General features: G+C 57.2%; 1 protein-coding gene across 1 annotated transcript in view; it reads right to left on the bottom strand.

Moving 5' to 3' along the window:
• Positions 1-18,697, bottom strand: part of sardh (sarcosine dehydrogenase) — a 342,235-nt gene that overhangs the window by 181,549 nt on the left and 141,989 nt on the right. The window contains exon 4 of the mRNA XM_068012002.1: positions 877-1,056. Within this exon, the coding sequence (XP_067868103.1) occupies positions 877-1,056 (180 nt within the window). The remainder of the gene's footprint in view (positions 1-876; positions 1,057-18,697) is intronic.

The following is an 18,697-nucleotide window of genomic DNA, read 5'->3' on the forward strand; positions in this document are numbered from 1 at the left end:
ACCTCCCTGAGCGTTGAAGCAGTATTCGTCCCTGCATTGGCTCGGAGTCATTCTGTTTCTTTCTGCTTCTGTGAAGCACCTTGGAATATTTTTCTGTGTTAAAGGCACTACAATACCCTCACTAACAGCACTGTGGGTGTACCTGCACCACAAGGACAGCAGTGGTTCAAGAATGCAGCTCACCACCACCTTTTCAACGGCAATTAGAGATGGGCAATAAATGAAGACCCACATCCCATGAATGAATAAAAAAATGCAAGTTGTTATACTTCATGTTAACAGCTAGGATTTTAAGGGCAGGTGAGGCTGCTGCTTAACTGTAGAATATTATTCAATCAGGAGGTAAATGAACCTGAATAAGTTCAAAGTGATTACAGGACATGTTGTGATCAGTGTTTAAAGAACATTTTCTGAGATCAGTAATAGGGGGACCAGATGGGAGACGACATTTCAATATTCTCCGAATTAGTTCAATCAGCTGTTGTGTGCAGTAGCCCAGATCTGGGGGCCAGCTGTTCCTGTGCAAACACATCACTTACTCATTGGTGCATCAAGTGACGCAGCCTCTTCAGAACAACAGACACGTTAACCGATTAAACCAGAGATGATATCAATAGGATTCTGTCACGGGCAGAGTGACTCCAGGAGATGCCGACTGGTAACATGGCAGCAGCATTACCTTCAGTGTCATCTGACCCACTAAATACTAAAACATTTCTACTCTGCAGCACGCCAGCCATAAAACTGAGTCAGGCTTGCTGTGGTTTGTGTGATTCTGTCCTGTAACAAGGGGTTTGGGTCAAACACCACACCCCACCAACTGGCATCACCTACAAACCAAATTACTTTGCATTCAATTGACAAGGGGAAACTTACCAGCGCCCCTCGGGCTGTGGCAGCCCGTACCAGGGTGGAACAAGTTCCAGCAGGATCCATGGTGCCATCAGTGGGGACATACAGCGTGCCGTACAGGTCACCCACATTCATCAGGGGGTATAGATCCTTCGTCTCCGCAGGGGACAACACGTGTGATTCAATCCCATAGACTTTGCCCAACTAAAACAGGAGGGGGGAAATCAAATGATTAAAACAAAGCAATCCAACCTGTTGCTGTCACTGGGGTACGGGTTCCCCATACACTGACTCTCACTGGGGTACGGGTTCCCCATACACTCACTCTCACTGGGGTACGGGTCCCACACACACTGACTCTCACTGGGGTATGGGTTCCCACACACACTGACTCTCACTGGGGTACGGGTCCCACACACACTGACTCTCACTGGGGTATGGGTTCCCACACACTGAATTGGTATTCAATGTTCTGAGGTTGGGGAGCACTGTGTGGGGATGAGCAGGGGAAGCAGGTGGGGTTTGGGGGTTGAGGAAGCGTTTAAAATGTTGAGTCTGGGGGAGGCTTGCAGAGGGAGTTGGGAAACTGCAAAGACAGCCATGGAAGGAGACATTTAATCGTCAGGACGGGGGGTGGGGGGTTTGAGGGGAACGCTGTTGTATAAACTCCCTTCCACTCCAGATTATTAATCCATTGATTGAAGAGGGATGATAATCGAGCTGGTCTGATAATAGGTGAAGGATCCAGACTGCAGTCTGCTCGGAGACTGCCCATGCTGGGAAAGGTGCATTGTTACCTTGCTGATGTTTCCAGTTGCAGAACAGAACTAGGGGCTATCAATATAAGATAGTCCCTAAATCCTATCGGGAATTCAGGAGAAACTTCTTTTCCCAGAGAGTGGTGAGAATGTGGAACTCGCTCCCACAGGGAGTGGTTGAGGTGAATAGTATCAATACATTTAAGGGGAAGCTGGATAAACACATGAGGGAGAAAGGAATAGAAGGGTATGGTGATCGGGTGAGATGGAGAGCGGGTGGGAGGAGGAAAGATGAATACAGTCATTGTGGCCAATCCAAATTTTAACAAATACCATAGACACTATCTCAAAAACCATGCTCCCTTGCCACTCTCTGAGCAGGGAAGATTTATGAGGCGCGCAGTGCTCGTTTCCTGGGTATTGTCATTTCAGGACCCTGCCAATACAAACCATCAGCAGAGTGTCACAGGGAGGGCTCGAACTGACGAAAGGATCTTTTCCCATTCACACATGCATCAAACCAAGAGACAATGAGAGAGGAAATGAGGGGTTAAAAGGTCACATCCCTGAACCACTCAAACCCCTAAACCTCACCCTGCCCTCACACTCACCACTCAAACCCCTAAACCTCACCCTGCCCTCACACTCACCACTCAAACCCCTAAACCTCACCCTGCCCTCACACTCACCACTCAAACCCCTAAACCTCACCCTGCCCTCACACTCACCACTCAAACCCCTAAACCTCACCCTGCCCTCACACTCACCACTCAAACCCCTAAACCTCACCCTGCCCTCACACTCACCACTCAAACCCCTAAACCTCACCCTGCCCTCACACTCACCACTCAAACCCCTAAACCTCACCCTGCCCTCACACTCACCACTCAAACCCCTAAACCTCACCCTGACCTCACACTCACCACTCAAACCCCTAAACCTCACATTCTCCTGAGCTGACGCCACTGGTGACATCAGGAGTGTAAAGTTGTTTTTGCTCTGCGTTACTGTGCTGACCTTGTTGCTTGTGTAAGAGTTTATTTAAGAATCAATTTAAACACTGGCTTGTGCCAACACTCCTGTAAATATAGAGAAAGATTAATTATTACATTCATCTTCGGGCTGCAACATATGCTTTTGTGTACTTTACTGGGACTGAGTTTTCTGCCATATTTAACAGCTCAAACTTTAAAAATAAAAGTTTAAAATGACTAATTGTAGAGCAGTGAGAGAGAGGTTACACTCTCAATACAGGCAGCAGTTACTCAGTTTACACTCTCGATACAGGCAGCAGTTACTCAGTTTACACTCTCAATACAGGCAGCAGTTACTCAGTATGACACATTCTGCTCTCTGCAGCCTTTCTACAGGGCACAGTCACACCCTAAACCATGGAATTAATTTGCACTATCCCTCCCCTCCAGCAAATACCCACTCTCACCGTGAAACGATCTCACAGGTGCCAACTCTCCTGCTACGGGTGTTGGCAGTGTCGCAGTGGGCAGCAATCCCACAGAGCTAAAAGGTTGTAGGTAAAGCCTGGCTCGGGAATAAAATTTAAAATGACCCAGGCCCGACCCGACCAAAGCCAACCCAAACCCTAGCCCAAGTCCATGAATTTTTTTTCATGCCCGACCTGATTCGAAAATATCAAACATGCTATTAGTACAGAAAAAAATTGCGTCCAAATGTAGATTAAAAAGAAAACAATACAAAGCAAAACCCGACCACAGCCGACCTGAACCTGATCCAATCCCGAATGCTGGACACAGAATATAGACCTGACCCGAACCTGACACGTGTCGTCGGATCCTGCCGGGTTCGGGTCGGGTAGCCAGGCTTTAGTTGTAGGTACAAATCAAAATTCAGAGACTTGACAGCAGAATCCAGGCGGACAATCAATGCAGTCCATAGGAAACATCGCACCGTTGGAGGGAGTACCCGACTGTCAGAGGGTCAGTACTGAGGGAGTGCCCGACTGTCAGAGGGTCAGTACTGAGGGAGTGCCCGACTGTCAGAGGGTCAGTACTGAGGGAGTGCCCGACTGTCAGAGGGTCAGTACTGAGGGAGTGCCCGACTGTCAGAGGGTCAGTACTGAGGGAGTGCCCGACTGTCAGAGGGTCAGTACTGAGGCAGTGCCCGACTGTCAGAGGGTCAGTACTGAGGGAGTGCCCGACTGTCAGAGGGTCAGTACTGAGGCAGTGCCCGACTGTCAGAGGGTCAGTACTGAGGGAGTGCCCGACTGTCAGAGGGTCAGTACTGAGGCAGTGCCCGACTGTCAGAGGGTCAGTACTGAGGGAGTGCCCGACTGTCAGAGGGTCAGTACTGAGGGAGTGCCCGACTGTCAGAGGGTCAGTACTGAGGGAGTGCCCGACTGTCAGAGGGTCAGTACTGAGGGAGTGCCCGACTGTCAGAGGGTCAGTACTGAGGGAGTGCCCGACTGTCAGAGGGTCAGTACTGAGGCAGTGCCCGACTGTCAGAGGGTCAGTACTGAGGGAGTGCCCGACTGTCAGAGGGTCAGTACTGAGGCAGTGCCCGACTGTCAGAGGGTCAGTACTGAGGGAGTGCCCGACTGTCAGAGGGTCAGTACTGAGGGAGTGCCCGACTGTCAGAGGGTCAGTACTGAGGGAGTGCCCGACTGTCAGAGGGTCAGTACTGAGGCAGTGCCCGACTGTCAGAGGGTCAGTACTGAGGGAGTGCCCGACTGTCAGAGGGTCAGTACTGAGGCAGTGCCCGACTGTCAGAGGGTCAGTACTGAGGGAGTGCCCGACTGTCAGAGGGTCAGTACTGAGGCAGTGCCCGACTGTCAGAGGGTCAGTACTGAGGGAGTGCCCGACTGTCAGAGGGTCAGTACTGAGGGAGTGCCCGACTGTCAGAGGGTCAGTACTGAGGGAGTGCCCGACTGTCAGAGGGTCAGTCCAGAGGGAGCGCCGCACTGTAGGAGGGTCAGTACTGAGGGAGCGCCACACTGTAGGAGGGTCAGTCCAGAGGGAGCGCCACACTGTAGGAGGGTCAGTACTGAGGAAGCGCCACACTGTAGGAGGGTCAGTACTGAGGGAGTGCCACACTGTAGGAGGGTCAGTCCAGAGGGAGCGCCGCACTGTAGGAGGGTCAGTACTGAGGGAGCGCCACACTGTAGGAGGGTCAGTACTGAGGGAGCGCCACACTGTAGGAGGGTCAGTACTGAGGGAGTGCCACACTGTAGGAGGGTCAGTACTGAGGGAGCGCCACACTGTCCGAGGATCAGTACTGAGGGAGCGCCGCACTGTACTGTCGGAGGGTCAGTACTGATGGAGCACCTCACTGTACTGTACGAGGGTCAGTACTGAGGGAGCGCCGCGCTGTACTGTCGGAGGGTCAATACTGAGGGAGCGCCGCACTGTACTGTCGGAGGGTCAGTACTGAGGGAGCGCTGCACTGTACTGTCGGAGGGTCAGTACTGAGGGAGCGCCGCACTGGAGGAGGGTCAGTACTGAGGGAGCGCCGCACTGTACTGTCGGAGAGTCAGTACTGAGGGAGCGCTGTACTGTCGGAGGGTCAGTACTGAGGGAGCGCCGCACTGTACTGTCGGAGAGTCAGTACCGAGGGAGCACCGCACTGTACGGATATCAGTACTGAGGGAACGCCGCACTGCACGAGGATCAGTAGTGAGGGAGCGCCGCACTGTACGAGGATCAGTAGTGAGGGAGCGCCGCACAGTACTGTCGGAGGGTCAGTACTGAGGGAGCGCTCCACTGGACTGTCGGAGAGTCAGTACTGAGGGAGCGCCGCACTGTATTGTCGGAGGGTCAGTACCGAGGGTGCACCGCACTGTACGGGGATCAGTACTGAGGGAGCGCCGCACTGTACTGTAGGGGGATCAATACTGAGGGAGCGCCGCACTGTACGAGGATCAGTAGTGAGGGAGCGCCGCACTGTACGGGGATCAGTAGTGAGGGGGCGCCGCACTGTACTGTCGGAGGATCAGTAGTGAGGGAGCGCCGTAACTGTACTGTCGGAGGGTAAGTACTGAGGGAGCACTACACTGTACTGTCGGAGGATCAGTAGTGAGGGAGCGCCGTAACTGTACTGAAGGAGGGTCAGTACTGAGGGAGCGCCGCACTGTACGGGGATCAGTAGTGAGGGGGCGCCGCACTGTACTGTCGGAGGGTCAGTAGAGATGGAGCGCCGTAACTGTACTGTCGGAGGGTCAGTACTGAGGGAGCACTACACTGTACTGTTGGAGGGTCAGTACTGAGGGAGCGCCGCACTGTACTGTCGGAGGGTCAGTACTGAGGGAGCACTACACTGCACTGTTGGAGGGTCAGTACTGAGGGAGCGCCGCACTGTACTGTCGGAGGATCAGTAGAGATGGAGCGCCGTAACTGTACTGTCGGAGGATCAGTACTGAGGGAGCGCCGCACTGTACTGTCGGAGGGTCAGTACTGAGGGAGCGCCACACTGTACTGTCGGAGGATCAGTACTGAGGGAGCGCCACACTGTACTGTCGGAGGATCAGTACTGAGGGAGCGCCACACTGTACTGTCGGAGGATCAGTACTGAGGGAGCGTCGCACTGTACTGTTGGAGGGTCAGTACTGAGGGAGCGCCGCACTGTACTGTTGGAGGGTCAGTACTGAGGGAGCGTCGCACTGTACTGTCGGAGGGTCAGTACTGAGGGAGCGCCGTAACTGTACTGTCGGAGGGTCAGTACTGAGGGAGCGCCGCACTGTACGAGGATCAGTACTGAGGGAGCGCCGCGCTGTACTGTCGGAGGGTCAGTACTGAGGGAGCGTCGCACTGTACTGTCGGAGAGTCAGTACTGAGGGAGCGTCGCACTGTACTGTCGGAGGGTCAGTACTGAGGGAGCGCCGCACTGTACTGTCGGAGGGTCAGTACTGAGGGAGCGCCGCACTGTACTGTCGGAGGGTCAGTACTGAGGGAGCGCCGCACTGTACTGTCGGAGGGTCAGTACTGAGGGAGCGCCGCACTGTATTGTCGGAGGGTCAGTACTGAGGGAGCGTCGCACTGTACTGTCGGAGAGTCAGTACTGAGGGAGCGTCGCACTGTACTGTCGGAGGGTCAGTACTGAGGGAGCGTCGCACTGTACTGTCGGAGAGTCAGTACTGAGGGAGCGTCGCACTGTACTGTCGGACAGTCAGTACTGAGGGAGCGCCGCACTGTACTGTCGGAGGGTCAGTACTGAGGGAGCGCCGCACTGTACTGTCGGAGGGTCAGTACTGAGGGAGCGCCGCACTGTACTGTCGGAGGGTCAGTACTGAGGGAGCGCCGCACTGTACTGTCGGAGAGTCAGTACTGAGGGAGCGCCACACTGTGCTGTCGGAGAGTCAGTACTGAGGGAAGGCTGCACTGTGCTGTCGGAGGGTCAGTACTGAGGGAGCGCCGCACTGTACTGTCGGAGGGTCAGTACTGAGGGAGCGACACACTGTAGGAGGGTCTGTACTGAGGGAGCACCGCACTGTGCTGTCGGAGAGTCAGTACTGAGGGAGCGCCACACTGTGCTCTCGGAGAGTCAGTACTGAGGGAGCGTCGCACTGTACTGTCGGAGAGTCAGTACTGAGGGAGCGCCACACTGTAGGAGGGTCTGTACTGAGGGAGCACCGCACTGTGCTGTCGGATAGTCAGTACTGAGGGAGCACCGCACTGTGCTGTCGGAGAGTCAGTACTGAGGGAGCGTCGCACTGTACTGTCGGAGAGTCAGTACTGAGGGAGCGCCACACTGTAGGAGGGTCTGTACTGAGAGAGCACCGCACTGTACTGTCGGAGAGTCAGTACTGTGGGAGCGCTGCACTGTACGAGGATCAGTACTGAGGGAGCGTCGCACTGTACTGTCGGAGAGTCAGTACTGAGGGAGCGCTGCACTGTACGAGGATCAGTACTGAGGGAGCGCCGCACTGTACGAGGATCAGTACTGAGGGAGCGCCGCACTGTACTGTTGGAGGGTCAGTACTGAGGGAGCGCTACACTGTACTGTTGGAGAGTCAGTACTGAGGGAGCGCCGCACTGTATGAGGATCAGTACTGAGGGAGCGCCGCACTGTACTGTCGGAGGGTCAGTACTGAGGGAGCGTCGCACTGTACTGTAGGAGGGTCAGTACTGAGGGAGCGCTACACTGTACTGTAGGAGGGTCAGTACTGAGGGAGCGCCGCACTGTACTGTCGGAGGGTCAGTACTGAGGGAGCGCCGCACTGTACTGTCTGAGAGTCAGTACTGAGGGAGCGTCGCACTGTACTGTAGGAGGGTCAGTACTGAGGGAGCGCTACACTGTACTGTAGGAGGGTCAGTACTGAGGGAGCGCCGCACTGTACTGTCGGAGGGTCAGTACTGAGGGAGCGCCGCACTGTACTGTCGGAGGGTCAGTACTGAGGGAGCGCTACACTGTACTGTCGGAGGGTCAGTACTGAGGGAGCGCCGCACTGTACTGTCGGAGGGTCAGTACTGAGGGAGCGCCGCACTGTACTGTCGGAGAGTCAGTACTGAGGGAGCGCTGCACTGTACTGTCGGAGGGTCAGTACTGAGGGAGCGCCAAACTGTAGGAGGGTCTGTACTGAGGGAGCACCGCACTGTGCTGTCGGAGTGTCAGTACTGAGGGAGCGCCACACTGTAGGAGGGTCTGTACTGAGGGAGCACCGCACTGTGCTGTCGGAGAGTCAGTACTGAGGGAGCGTCGCACTGTACTGTCGGAGAGTCAGTACTGAGGGAGCGCCACACTGTAGGAGGGTCTGTACTGAGAGAGCACCGCACTGTACTGTCGGAGAGTCAGTACTGAGGGAGCGCCACACTGTAGGAGGGTCTGTACTGAGGGAGCACCGCACTGTGCTGTCGGAGAGTCAGTACTGAGGGAGCGTCGCACTGTACTGTCGGAGAGTCAGTACTGAGGGAGCGCTGCACTGTACGAGGATCAGTACTGAGGGAGCGCCGCACTGTACGAGGATCAGTACTGAGGGAGCGCCGCACTGTACTGTCGCAGAGTCAGTACTGAGGGAGCGCTGCACTGTACGAGGATCAGTACTGAGGGAGCGCTGCACTGTACGAGGATCAGTACTGAGGGAGCGCCGCACTGTACTGTCGCAGAGTCAGTACTGAGGGAGCGCTGCACTGTACGAGGATCAGTACTGAGGGAGCGCCGCACTGTACGAGGATCAGTACTGAGGGAGCGCCGCACTGTACTGTTGGAGGGTCAGTACTGAGGGAGCGCTACACTGTACTGTTGGAGAGTAAGTACTGAGGGAGCACTGCACTGTACGAGGATCAGTACTGAGGGAGCGCTACACTGTACTGTCGCAGAGTCAGTACTGAGGGAGCGCTACACTGTACTGTCGCAGAGTCAGTACTGAGGGAGCGCTACACTGTACTGTTGGAGAGTAAGTACTGAGGGAGCACTGCACTGTACGAGGATCAGTACTGAGGGAGCGCTACACTGTACTGTCGCAGAGTCAGTACTGAGGGAGCGCCGCACTGTACGAGGATCAGTACTGAGGGAGTGCCGCACTGTACGAGGATCAGTACTGAGGGAGCGGCGCACTGTACTGTCGGAGGGTCAGTACTGAGGGAGCACCGCACTGTACTGTCGGAGGGTCAGTACTGAGGGAGCGCCGCACTGTACGAGGATCAGTACTGAGGGAGTGCCGCACTGTACGAGGATCAGTACTGAGGGAGCGCCGCACTGTACGAGGATCAGTACTGAGGGAGCGCTACACTGTACGGGGATCAGTACTGAGGGAGCGCCGCACTGTACTGTCGGAGGGTCAGTACTGAGGGAGCACCGCACTGTACTGTCGGAGAGTCAGTACTGAGGGAGCGCCACACTGTAGGAGGGTCAGTACTGAGGGAGCACCGCACTGTGCTGTCGGAGAGTCAGTACTGAGGGTGCGTCGCACTGTACTGTCGCAGAGTCAGTACTGAGGGAGCGCTGCACTGTACGAGGATCAGTACTGAGGGAGCGCCGCACTGTACTGTCGCAGAGTCAGTACTGAGGGAACGCTGCACTGTACGAGGATCAGTACTGAGGGAGCGCCGCACTGTACTGTCGGAGAGTCAGTACTGAGGGAGCGCTGCACTGTACGAGGATCAGTACTGAGGGAGCGCCGCACTGTACTGTCGCAGAGTCAGTACTGAGGGAGCGCTGCACTGTACGAGGATCAGTACTGAGGGAGCGCTGCACTGTACGAGGATCAGTACTGAGGGAGCGCCGCACTGTACGAGGATCAGTACTGAGGGAGCGGCGCACTGTACTGTCGGAGGGTCAGTACTGAGGGAGCACCGCACTGTACTGTCGGAGGGTCAGTACTGAGGGAGCGCCGCACTGTACGAGGATCAGTACTGAGGGAGTGCCGCACTGTACGAGGATCAGTACTGAGGGAGCGCCGCACTGTACGAGGATCAGTACTGAGGGAGTGCCGCACTGTACGAGGATCAGTACTGAGGGAGCGCCGCACTGTACTGTCGGAGGGTCAGTACTGAGGGAGCGCTGCACTGTACGGGGATCAGTACTGAGGGAGCGCCGCACTGTACTGTCGGAGGGTCAGTACTGAGGGAGCGCTGCACTGTACGAGGATCAGTACTGAGGGAGCGCCGCACTGTACGAGGATCAGTACTGAGGGAGCGCCGCACTGTACTGTCGGAGGGTCAGTACTGAGGGAGTGCTGCACTGTACGAGGATCAGTACTGAGGGAGCGCTACACTGTACTGTCGGAGGGTCAGTACTGAGGGAGTGCTGCACTGTACGAGGATCAGTACTGAGGGAGCGCTGCACTGTACTGTTGGAGGGTCAGTACTGAGGGAGCACTGCACTGTCGGAGGGTCAGTACTGAGGGAGCGCTGCACTGTACGAGGATCAGTACTGAGGGAGCGTCGCACTGTACTGTTGGAGAGTCAGTACTGAGGGAGCGCTGCACTGTACGAGGATCAGTACTGAGGGAGCGCCGCACTGTACTGTCGGAGGGTCAGTACTGAGGGAGCGCCGCACTGTACTGTCGGAGGGTCAGTTCTGAGGGAGCACTGCACTGTACTGTCGGAGGGTCAATACTGAGGGAGCGCTACACTGTACGGGGATCAGTACTGAGGGAGCGCCGCACTGTACTGTCGGAGGGTCAGTACTGAGGGAGCGCTGCACTGTACGAGGATCAGTACTGAGGGAGCGCCGCACTGTACTGTCGGAGGGTCAGTACTGAGGGAGCGCTGCACTGTACGAGGATCAGTACTGAGGGAGCGCCGCACTGTACTGTCGGAGGGTCAGTACTGAGGGAGTGCTGCACTGTACGAGGATCAGTACTGAGGGAGCGCTGCACTGTACTGTTGGAGGGTCAGTACTGAGGGAGCACTGCACTGTACTGTCGGAGGGTCAATACTGAGGGTGCGCTGCACTGTCGGAGGGTCAGTACTGAGGGAGCGCTGCACTGTACGAGGATCAGTACTGAGGGAGCGTCGCACTGTACTGTCGGAGAGTCAGTACTGAGGGAGCGCTGCACTGTACGAGGATCAGTACTGAGGGAGCGCCGCACTGTTCTGTCGGAGGGTCAGTACTGAGGGAGCGCCGCACTGTACTGTCGGAGGGTCAGTACTGAGGGAGCACTGCACTGTACTGTCGGAGGGTCAATACTGAGGGAGCGCTACACTGTACTGTTGGAGAGTCAGTACTGAGGGAGCGCCGCACTGTACGAGGATCAGTACTGAGGGAGCGCCGCACTGTACTGTCGGAGGGTCAGTACTGAGGGAGCGCCGCACTGTACTGTCGGAGGGTCAGTACTGAGGGAGCGCTGCACTGTACGAGGATCATTACTGAGGGAGCGCTGCACTGTACTGTCGGAGGGTCAGTACTGAGGGAGCGCCGCACTGTACGAGGATCAGTACTGAGGGAGCGCTGCACTGTACTGTCGGAGGGTCAGTACTGAGGGAGCGCTGCACTGTACGAGGATCAGTACTGAGGGAGCGCTGCACTGTACTGTCGGAGAGTCAGTACTGAGGGAGCGCTGCACTGTACTGTCGGAGGGTCAGTACTGAGGGAGCACCGCACTGTACTGTCGGAGGGTCAGTACTGAGGGAGCGCAGCACTGTACGAGGATCAGTAGTGAGGGAGCGCCGCACTGTACGAGGATCAGTACTGAGGGAGCGCTACACTGTACTGTCGGAGGGTCAATACTGAGGGAGCGCTCCACTGTAACTGTCGGAGAGTCAGTACTGAGGGAGCGCTGCACTGTACGAGGATCAGTACTGAGGGAGCGCCGCACTGTACGAGGATCAGTACTGAGGGAGCGCCGCACTGTACTGTTGGAGAGTCAGTACTGAGGGAGCACTGCACTGTACAGTCGGAGGGTCAATACTGAGGGAGCGCTACACTGTACTGTTGGAGAGTCAGTACTGAGGGAGCGCCGCACTGTACGAGGATCAGTACTGAGGGAGCGCCGCACTGTACTGTCGGAGGGTCAGTACTGAGGGAGCGCCGCACTGTACTGTCTGAGAGTCAGTACTGAGGGAGCGTCGCACTGTACTGTAGGAGGGTCAGTACTGAGGGAGCGCCGCACTGTACTGTCGGAGAGTCAGTACTGAGGGAGCGCTACACTGTACTGTCGGAGGGTCAGTACTGAGGGAGCGCCGCACTGTACTGTCGGAGGGTCAGTACTGAGGGAGCGCTACACTGTACTGTCGGAGGGTCAGTACTGAGGGAGCGCCGCACTGTACTGTCAGAGGGTCAGTACTGAGGGAAGGCTGCACTGTACTGTCGGAGGGTCAGTACTGAGGGAGCGCCGCACTGTACTGTCAGAGGGTCAGTACTGAGGGAGCGCCGCACTGTACTGTCGGAGGGTCAGTACTGAGGGAGCGCCGCACTGTACTGTCGGAGGGTCAGTACTGAGGGAGCGCCAAACTGTAGGAGGGTCTGTACTGAGGGAGCACCGCACTGTGCTGTCGGAGTGTCAGTACTGAGGGAGCGCCACACTGTACTGTCGCAGAGTCAGTACTGAGGGAGCGCTGCACTGTACGAGGATCAGTACTGAGGGAGCGCGGCACTGTACTGTCGCAGAGTCAGTACTGAGGGAGCGCTGCACTGTACGAGGATCAGTACTGAGGGAGCGCCGCACTGTACTGTTGGAGGGTCAGTACTGAGGGAGCGCTACACTGTACTGTTGGAGAGTAAGTGCTGAGGGAGCACTGCACTGTACTGTCGGAGGGTCAATACTGAGGGAGCGCAACACTGTACTGTTGGAGAGTCAGTACTGAGGGCGCGCCGCACTGTACGAGGATCAGTACTGAGGGAGCGGCGCACTGTACTGTCGGAGGGTCAGTACTGAGGGAGCACCGCACTGTACTGTCGGAGGGTCAGTACTGAGGGAGCGCCGCACTGTACGAGGATCAGTACTGAGGGAGTGCCGCACTGTACGAGGATCAGTACTGAGGGAGCGCCGCACTGTACGAGGATCAGTACTGAGGGAGCGCTACACTGTACGGGGATCAGTACTGAGGGAGCGCCGCACTGTACTGTCGGAGGGTCAGTACTGAGGGAGCACCGCACTGTACGAGGATCAGTACTGAGGGAGCGCCGCACTGTACTGTCGGAGGGTCAGTACTGAGGGAGCGCCGCACTGTACGAGGATCAGTACTGAGGGAGCGCCGCACTGTACTGTTGGAGGGTCAGTACTGAGGGAGCGCTGCACTGTACTGTCGGAGGGTCAGTACTGAGGGAGTGCTGCACTGTACGAGGATCAGTACTGAGGGAGCGCGGCACTGTACTGTTGGAGGGTCAGTACTGAGGGAGCACTGCACTGTACTGTCGGAGGGTCAATACTGAGGGTGCGCTGCACTGTCGGAGGGTCAGTACTGAGGGAGCGCTGCACTGTACGAGGATCAGTACTGAGGGAGCGTCGCACTGTACTGTCGGAGAGTCAGTACTGAGGGAGCGCTGCACTGTACGAGGATCAGTACTGAGGGAGCGCCGCACTGTACTGTCGCAGAGTCAGTACTGAGGGAGCGCTGCACTGTACGAGGATCAGTACTGAGGGAGCGCTGCACTGTACTGTCGGAGGGTCAGTACTGAGGGAGCGCCGCACTGTACGAGGATCAGTACTGAGGGAGCGCCGCACTGTACTGTTGGAGGGTCAGTACTGAGGGAGCGCTGCACTGTACTGTCGGAGGGTCAGTACTGAGGGAGCGCTGCACTGTACTGTTGGAGAGTCAGTACTGAGGGAGCGCCGCACTGTACGAGGATCAGTACTGAGGGAGCGCCGCACTGTACTGTCGGAGGGTCAGTACTGAGGGAGCGCCGCACTGTACTGTCGGAGGGTCAGTACTGAGGGAGCGCCGCACTGTACTGTCGGAGGGTCAGTACTGAGGGAGCGCCGCACTGTACGAGGATCAGTACTGAGGGAGCGCCGCACTGTACTGTCGGAGGGTCAGTACTGAGGGAGCGCCGCACTGTACTGTCGGAGGGTCAGTACTGAGGGAGCGCCGCACTGTACTGTCGGAGGCTCAGTACTGAGGGAGCGCCGCACTGTACTGTCAGAGGGTCAGTACTGAGGGAGCGCCGCACTGTACTGTCGGAGGGTCAGTACTGAGGGAGCGCCGTAACTGTACTGTCGGAGAGTCAGTACTGAGGGAGCGCCGCACTGTACTGTCGGAGGGTCAGTACTGAGGGAGCGCCGCACTGTACTGTCGGAGGGTCAGTACTGAGGGAGCGCTGCACTGTACGAGGATCATTACTGAGGGAGCGCTGCACTGTACTGTCGGATGGTCAGTACTGAGGGAGCGCCGCACTGTACTGTCGGAGGGTCAGTACTGAGGGAGCGCTGCACTGTACGAGGATCAGTACTGAGGGAGCGCTGCACTGTACTGTTGGAGAGTCAGTACTGAGGGAGCGCTGCACTGTACGAGGATCAGTACTGAGGGAGCGCTGCACTGTACTGTCGGAGAGTCAGTACTGAGGGAGCGCCGCACTGTACTGTCGGAGGGTCAGTACTGAGGGAGCGCTGCACTGTACGAGGATCAGTACTGAGGGAGCGCTGCACTGTACTGTCGGAGGGTCAGTACTGAGGGAGCGCCGCACTGTACTGTCGGAGGGTCAGTACTGAGGGAGCGCTGCACTGTACGAGGATCAGTACTGAGGGAGCGCTGCACTGTACTGTCGGATGGTCAGTACTGAGGGAGCGCTGCACTGTACGAGGATCAGTACTGAGGGAGCGCTGCACTGTACTGTCGGAGGGTCAGTACCGAGGGAGTGCTGCACTGTACTGTCGGAGGGTCAGTACTGAGGGAGCGTCGCACTGTACTGTCGGAGGGTCAGTACTGAGGGAGCGCCGCACTGTACTGTCGGAGGGTCAGTACTGAGGGAGCACTACACTGTACTGTCGGAGGGTCAGTACTGAGGGAGCGCCGCACTGTACTGTCGGAGAGTCAGTACTGAGGGAGCGCCACATTGTACTGTCGGAGGGTCAGTACTGAGGGAGCGCCGCACTGTACTGTCGGAGGGTCAGTACTGAGGGAGCGTCGCACTGTACTGTCGGAGGGTCAGTACTGAGGGAGCGCCGCACTGTACTGTCGGAGGGTCAGTACTGAGGGAGCACTACACTGTACTGTTGGAGGGTCAGTACTGAGGGAGCGCTACACTGTACTGTCGGAGGGTCAATACTGAGGGAGCGCGACACTGTACTGTTGGAGGGTCAGTACTGAGGGAGCGCCGCACTGTACGAGGATCAGTACTGAGGGAGCGCTACACTGTACTGTTGGAGGGTCAGTACTGAGGGAGCGCCGCACTGTACGAGGATCAGTACTGAGGGAGCGCTGCACTGTACGAGGATCAGTACTGAGGGAGCGCCGCACTGTACTGTCGGAGAGTCAGTACTGAGGGAGCGTCGCACTGTATTGTCGGAGGGTCAGTACTGAGGGAGCGCTGCACTGTACTGTCGGAGAGTCAGTACTGAGGGAGCGCTGCACTGTACTGTCGGAGGGTCAATACTGAGGGAGCGCTACACTGTACTGTCGGAGGGTCAGTACTGAGGGAGCGCCATACTGTACTGTCGGAGGGTCAGTACTGAGGGAGCGCTGCACTGTACGAGGATCAGTACTGAGGGTGCACCGCACTGTAGGAGGGTCAGTACTGAGGGTGCACCGCACTGTAGGAGGGTCAGTACTGAGGGTGCACCACACTGTAGGAGGGTCAGTACTGAGGGAGCACCTCACTGTAGGAGGGTCAGTACTGAGGGAGCGCTGCACTGTACTGTCGGAGGGTCAGTACTGAGGGAGCGCCGTAACTGTACTGTCGGAGGGTCAGTATTGAGGGAGCACTACACTGTACTGTTGGAGGGTCAGTACTGAGGGAGCGCCGCACTGTACTGTTGGAGGGTCAGTACTGAGGGAGCGCCGTAACTGTACTGTCGGAGGGTCAGTACTGAGGGAGCGCCGCACTGTATTGTCGGAGGGTCAGTACTGAGGGAGCGTCGCACTGTACTGTCGGAGGATCAGTACTGAGGGAGCGTCGCACTGTACTGTCTGAGGGTCAGTACTGAGGGAGCGCCGCACTGTACTGTCAGAGGGTCAGTACTGAGGGAGCGTCGTAACTGTACTGTCGGAGGGTCAGTACTGAGGGAGTGCTGTAACTGTACTGTCGGAGGGTCAGTACTGAGGGAGTGCCGTAACTGTACTGTCGGAGGGTCAGTACTGAGGGAGCACTACACTGTACTGTTGGAGGGTCAGTACTGAGGGAGCACTACACTGTACTGTTGGAGGGTCAGTACTGAGGGAGCGCCGCACTGTACTGTCGGAGGGTCAGTACTGAGGGAGTGCCGTAACTGTACTGTCGGAGGGTCAGTACTGAGGGAGCACTACACTGTACTGTTGGAGGGTCAGTACTGAGGAAGCGCCGCACTGTATTGTCGGAGGGTCAGTACTGAGGGAGCGCCGCACTGGACTGTCGGAGGGTCAGTACTGAGGGAGCGTCGCACTGTACTGTCGGAGGCTCAGTACTGAGGGAGCGCCGCAGTGTACTGTCGGAGGGTCAGTACTGAGGGAGCGCCACACTGTACTGTCAGAGGGTCAGTACCGAGGGAGCGCAGCACTGTACGAGGATCAGTACTGAGGGAGCGCCGCACTGTACTGTCAGAGGGTCAATACTGAGGGAGCGCCGCACTGTACTGTCGGAGGGTCAGTACTGAGGGAGCGCTACACTGTACTGTCGGAGGGTCAGTACTGAGGGAGCGCCGCACTGTACTGTCAGAGGGTCAGTACTGAGGGAGCGCTACACTGTACTGTCGGAGAGTCAGTACTGAGGGAGCGCCGCACTGTCCGTGTTTCAGTACTGAGGGAAGGCTGCACTGTACTGTCGGAGGGTCAGTACTGAGGGAGCGCCACAGTGTAGGAGGGTCTGTACTGAGGGAGCACCGCACTGTAGGACGGTCTGTACTGAGGGAGCACCGCACTGTGCTGTCAGAGAGTCAGTACTGAGGGAGCGTCGCACTGTACTGTCGGAGAGTCAGTACTGAGGGAGCGCCACACTGTAGGACGGTCTGTACTGAGGGAGCACCGCACTGTGCTGTCAGAGAGTCAGTACTGAGGGAGCGTCGCACTGTACTGTCGGAGAGTCAGTACTGAGGGAGCGCCACACTGTAGGAGGGTCTGTACTGAGAGAGCACCGCACTGTACTGTCGGAGAGTCAGTACTGAGGGAGCGCTGCACTGTACGAGGATCAGTACTGAGGGAGCGCCGCACTGTACAGTTGGAGGGTCAGTACTGAGGGAGCGCTACACTGTACTGTCGGAGGGTCAATACTGAGGGAGCGCTACACTGTACTGTTGGAGAGTCAGTACTGAGGGAGCGCCGCACTGTACGAGGATCAGTACTGAGGGAGCGCCGCACTGTACTGTCGGAGGGTCAGTACTGAGGGAGCGCCGCACTGTACGAGGATCAGTACTGAGGGAGTGCCGCACTGTACGAGGATCAGTACTGAGGGAGCGCCGCACTGTACTGTCGGAGGGTCAGTACTGAGGGAGCGCTGCACTGTACGAGGATCAGTACTGAGGGAGCGTCGCACTGTACTGTCGGAGGGTCAGTACTGAGGGAGCGCTGCACTGTACGAGGATCAGTACTGAGGGAGCGCCGCACTGTACTGTTGGAGGGTCAGTACTGAGGGAGCACTGCACTGTACTGTCGGAGGGTCAATACTGAGGGAGCGCTGCACTGTCGGAGGGTCAGTACTGAGGGTGCACCGCACTGTAGGAGAGTCAGTACTGAGGGAGCGCCGCACTGTACTGTCGGAGGGTCAGTACTGAGGGAGCGCCGCACTGTACTGTCGGAGGGTCAGTACTGAGGGAGCGCCGCACTGTACTGTCGGAGGATCAGTACTGAGGGAGCGCCGCACTGTACTGTCGGAGGGTCAGTACTGAGGGAGCGCCGCACTGTACTGTCGGAGGGTCAGTACTGAGGGAGCGCCGCACTGTACTGTCGGAGGGTCAGTACTGAGGGAGCGCCGCACTGTACTGTCGGAGGGTCAGTACTGAGGGAGCGCTGCACTGTACGAGGATCATTACTGAGGGAGCGCTGCACTGTACTGTCGGAGGGTCAGTACTGAGGGAGCGCCGCACTGTACTGTCGGAGGGTCCGTACTGAGGGAACGCCGCACTGTACGAGGATCAGTACTGAGGGAGCGCCGCACTGTACGAGGATCAGTACTGAGGGAGCGCCGCACTGTACTGTCGGAGGGTCAGTACTGAGGGAGCGCCGCACTGTACTGTCGGAGGGTCAGTACCGAGGGAGCGCTACACTGTACTGTCGGAGGGTCAATACTGAGGGAGCGCTCCACTGTACTGTTGGAGGGTCAATACTGAGGGAGTGCTACACTGTACTATCGGAGGGTTAATACTGAGGGAGCGCTCCACTGTACTGTCGGAGGGTCAATACTGAGGGAGCGCTCCACTGTACTGTTGGAGGGTCAATACTGAGGGAGCGCTCCACTGTACTGTTGGAGGATCGATACTGAGGGAGCGTCGCACTGTACTGTCGGAGGGTCAGTACTGAGGGAGCGCCGCACTGTACGAGGATCAGTACTGAGGGAGCGCTACACTGTACTGTCGGAGGGTCAATACTGAGGGAGCGCTCCACTGTACT

Source organism: Heterodontus francisci, chromosome 32 (genome assembly GCF_036365525.1).
Source record: "Heterodontus francisci isolate sHetFra1 chromosome 32, sHetFra1.hap1, whole genome shotgun sequence".
NCBI classification, from domain to species: Eukaryota; Metazoa; Chordata; class Chondrichthyes; order Heterodontiformes; family Heterodontidae; genus Heterodontus; species Heterodontus francisci.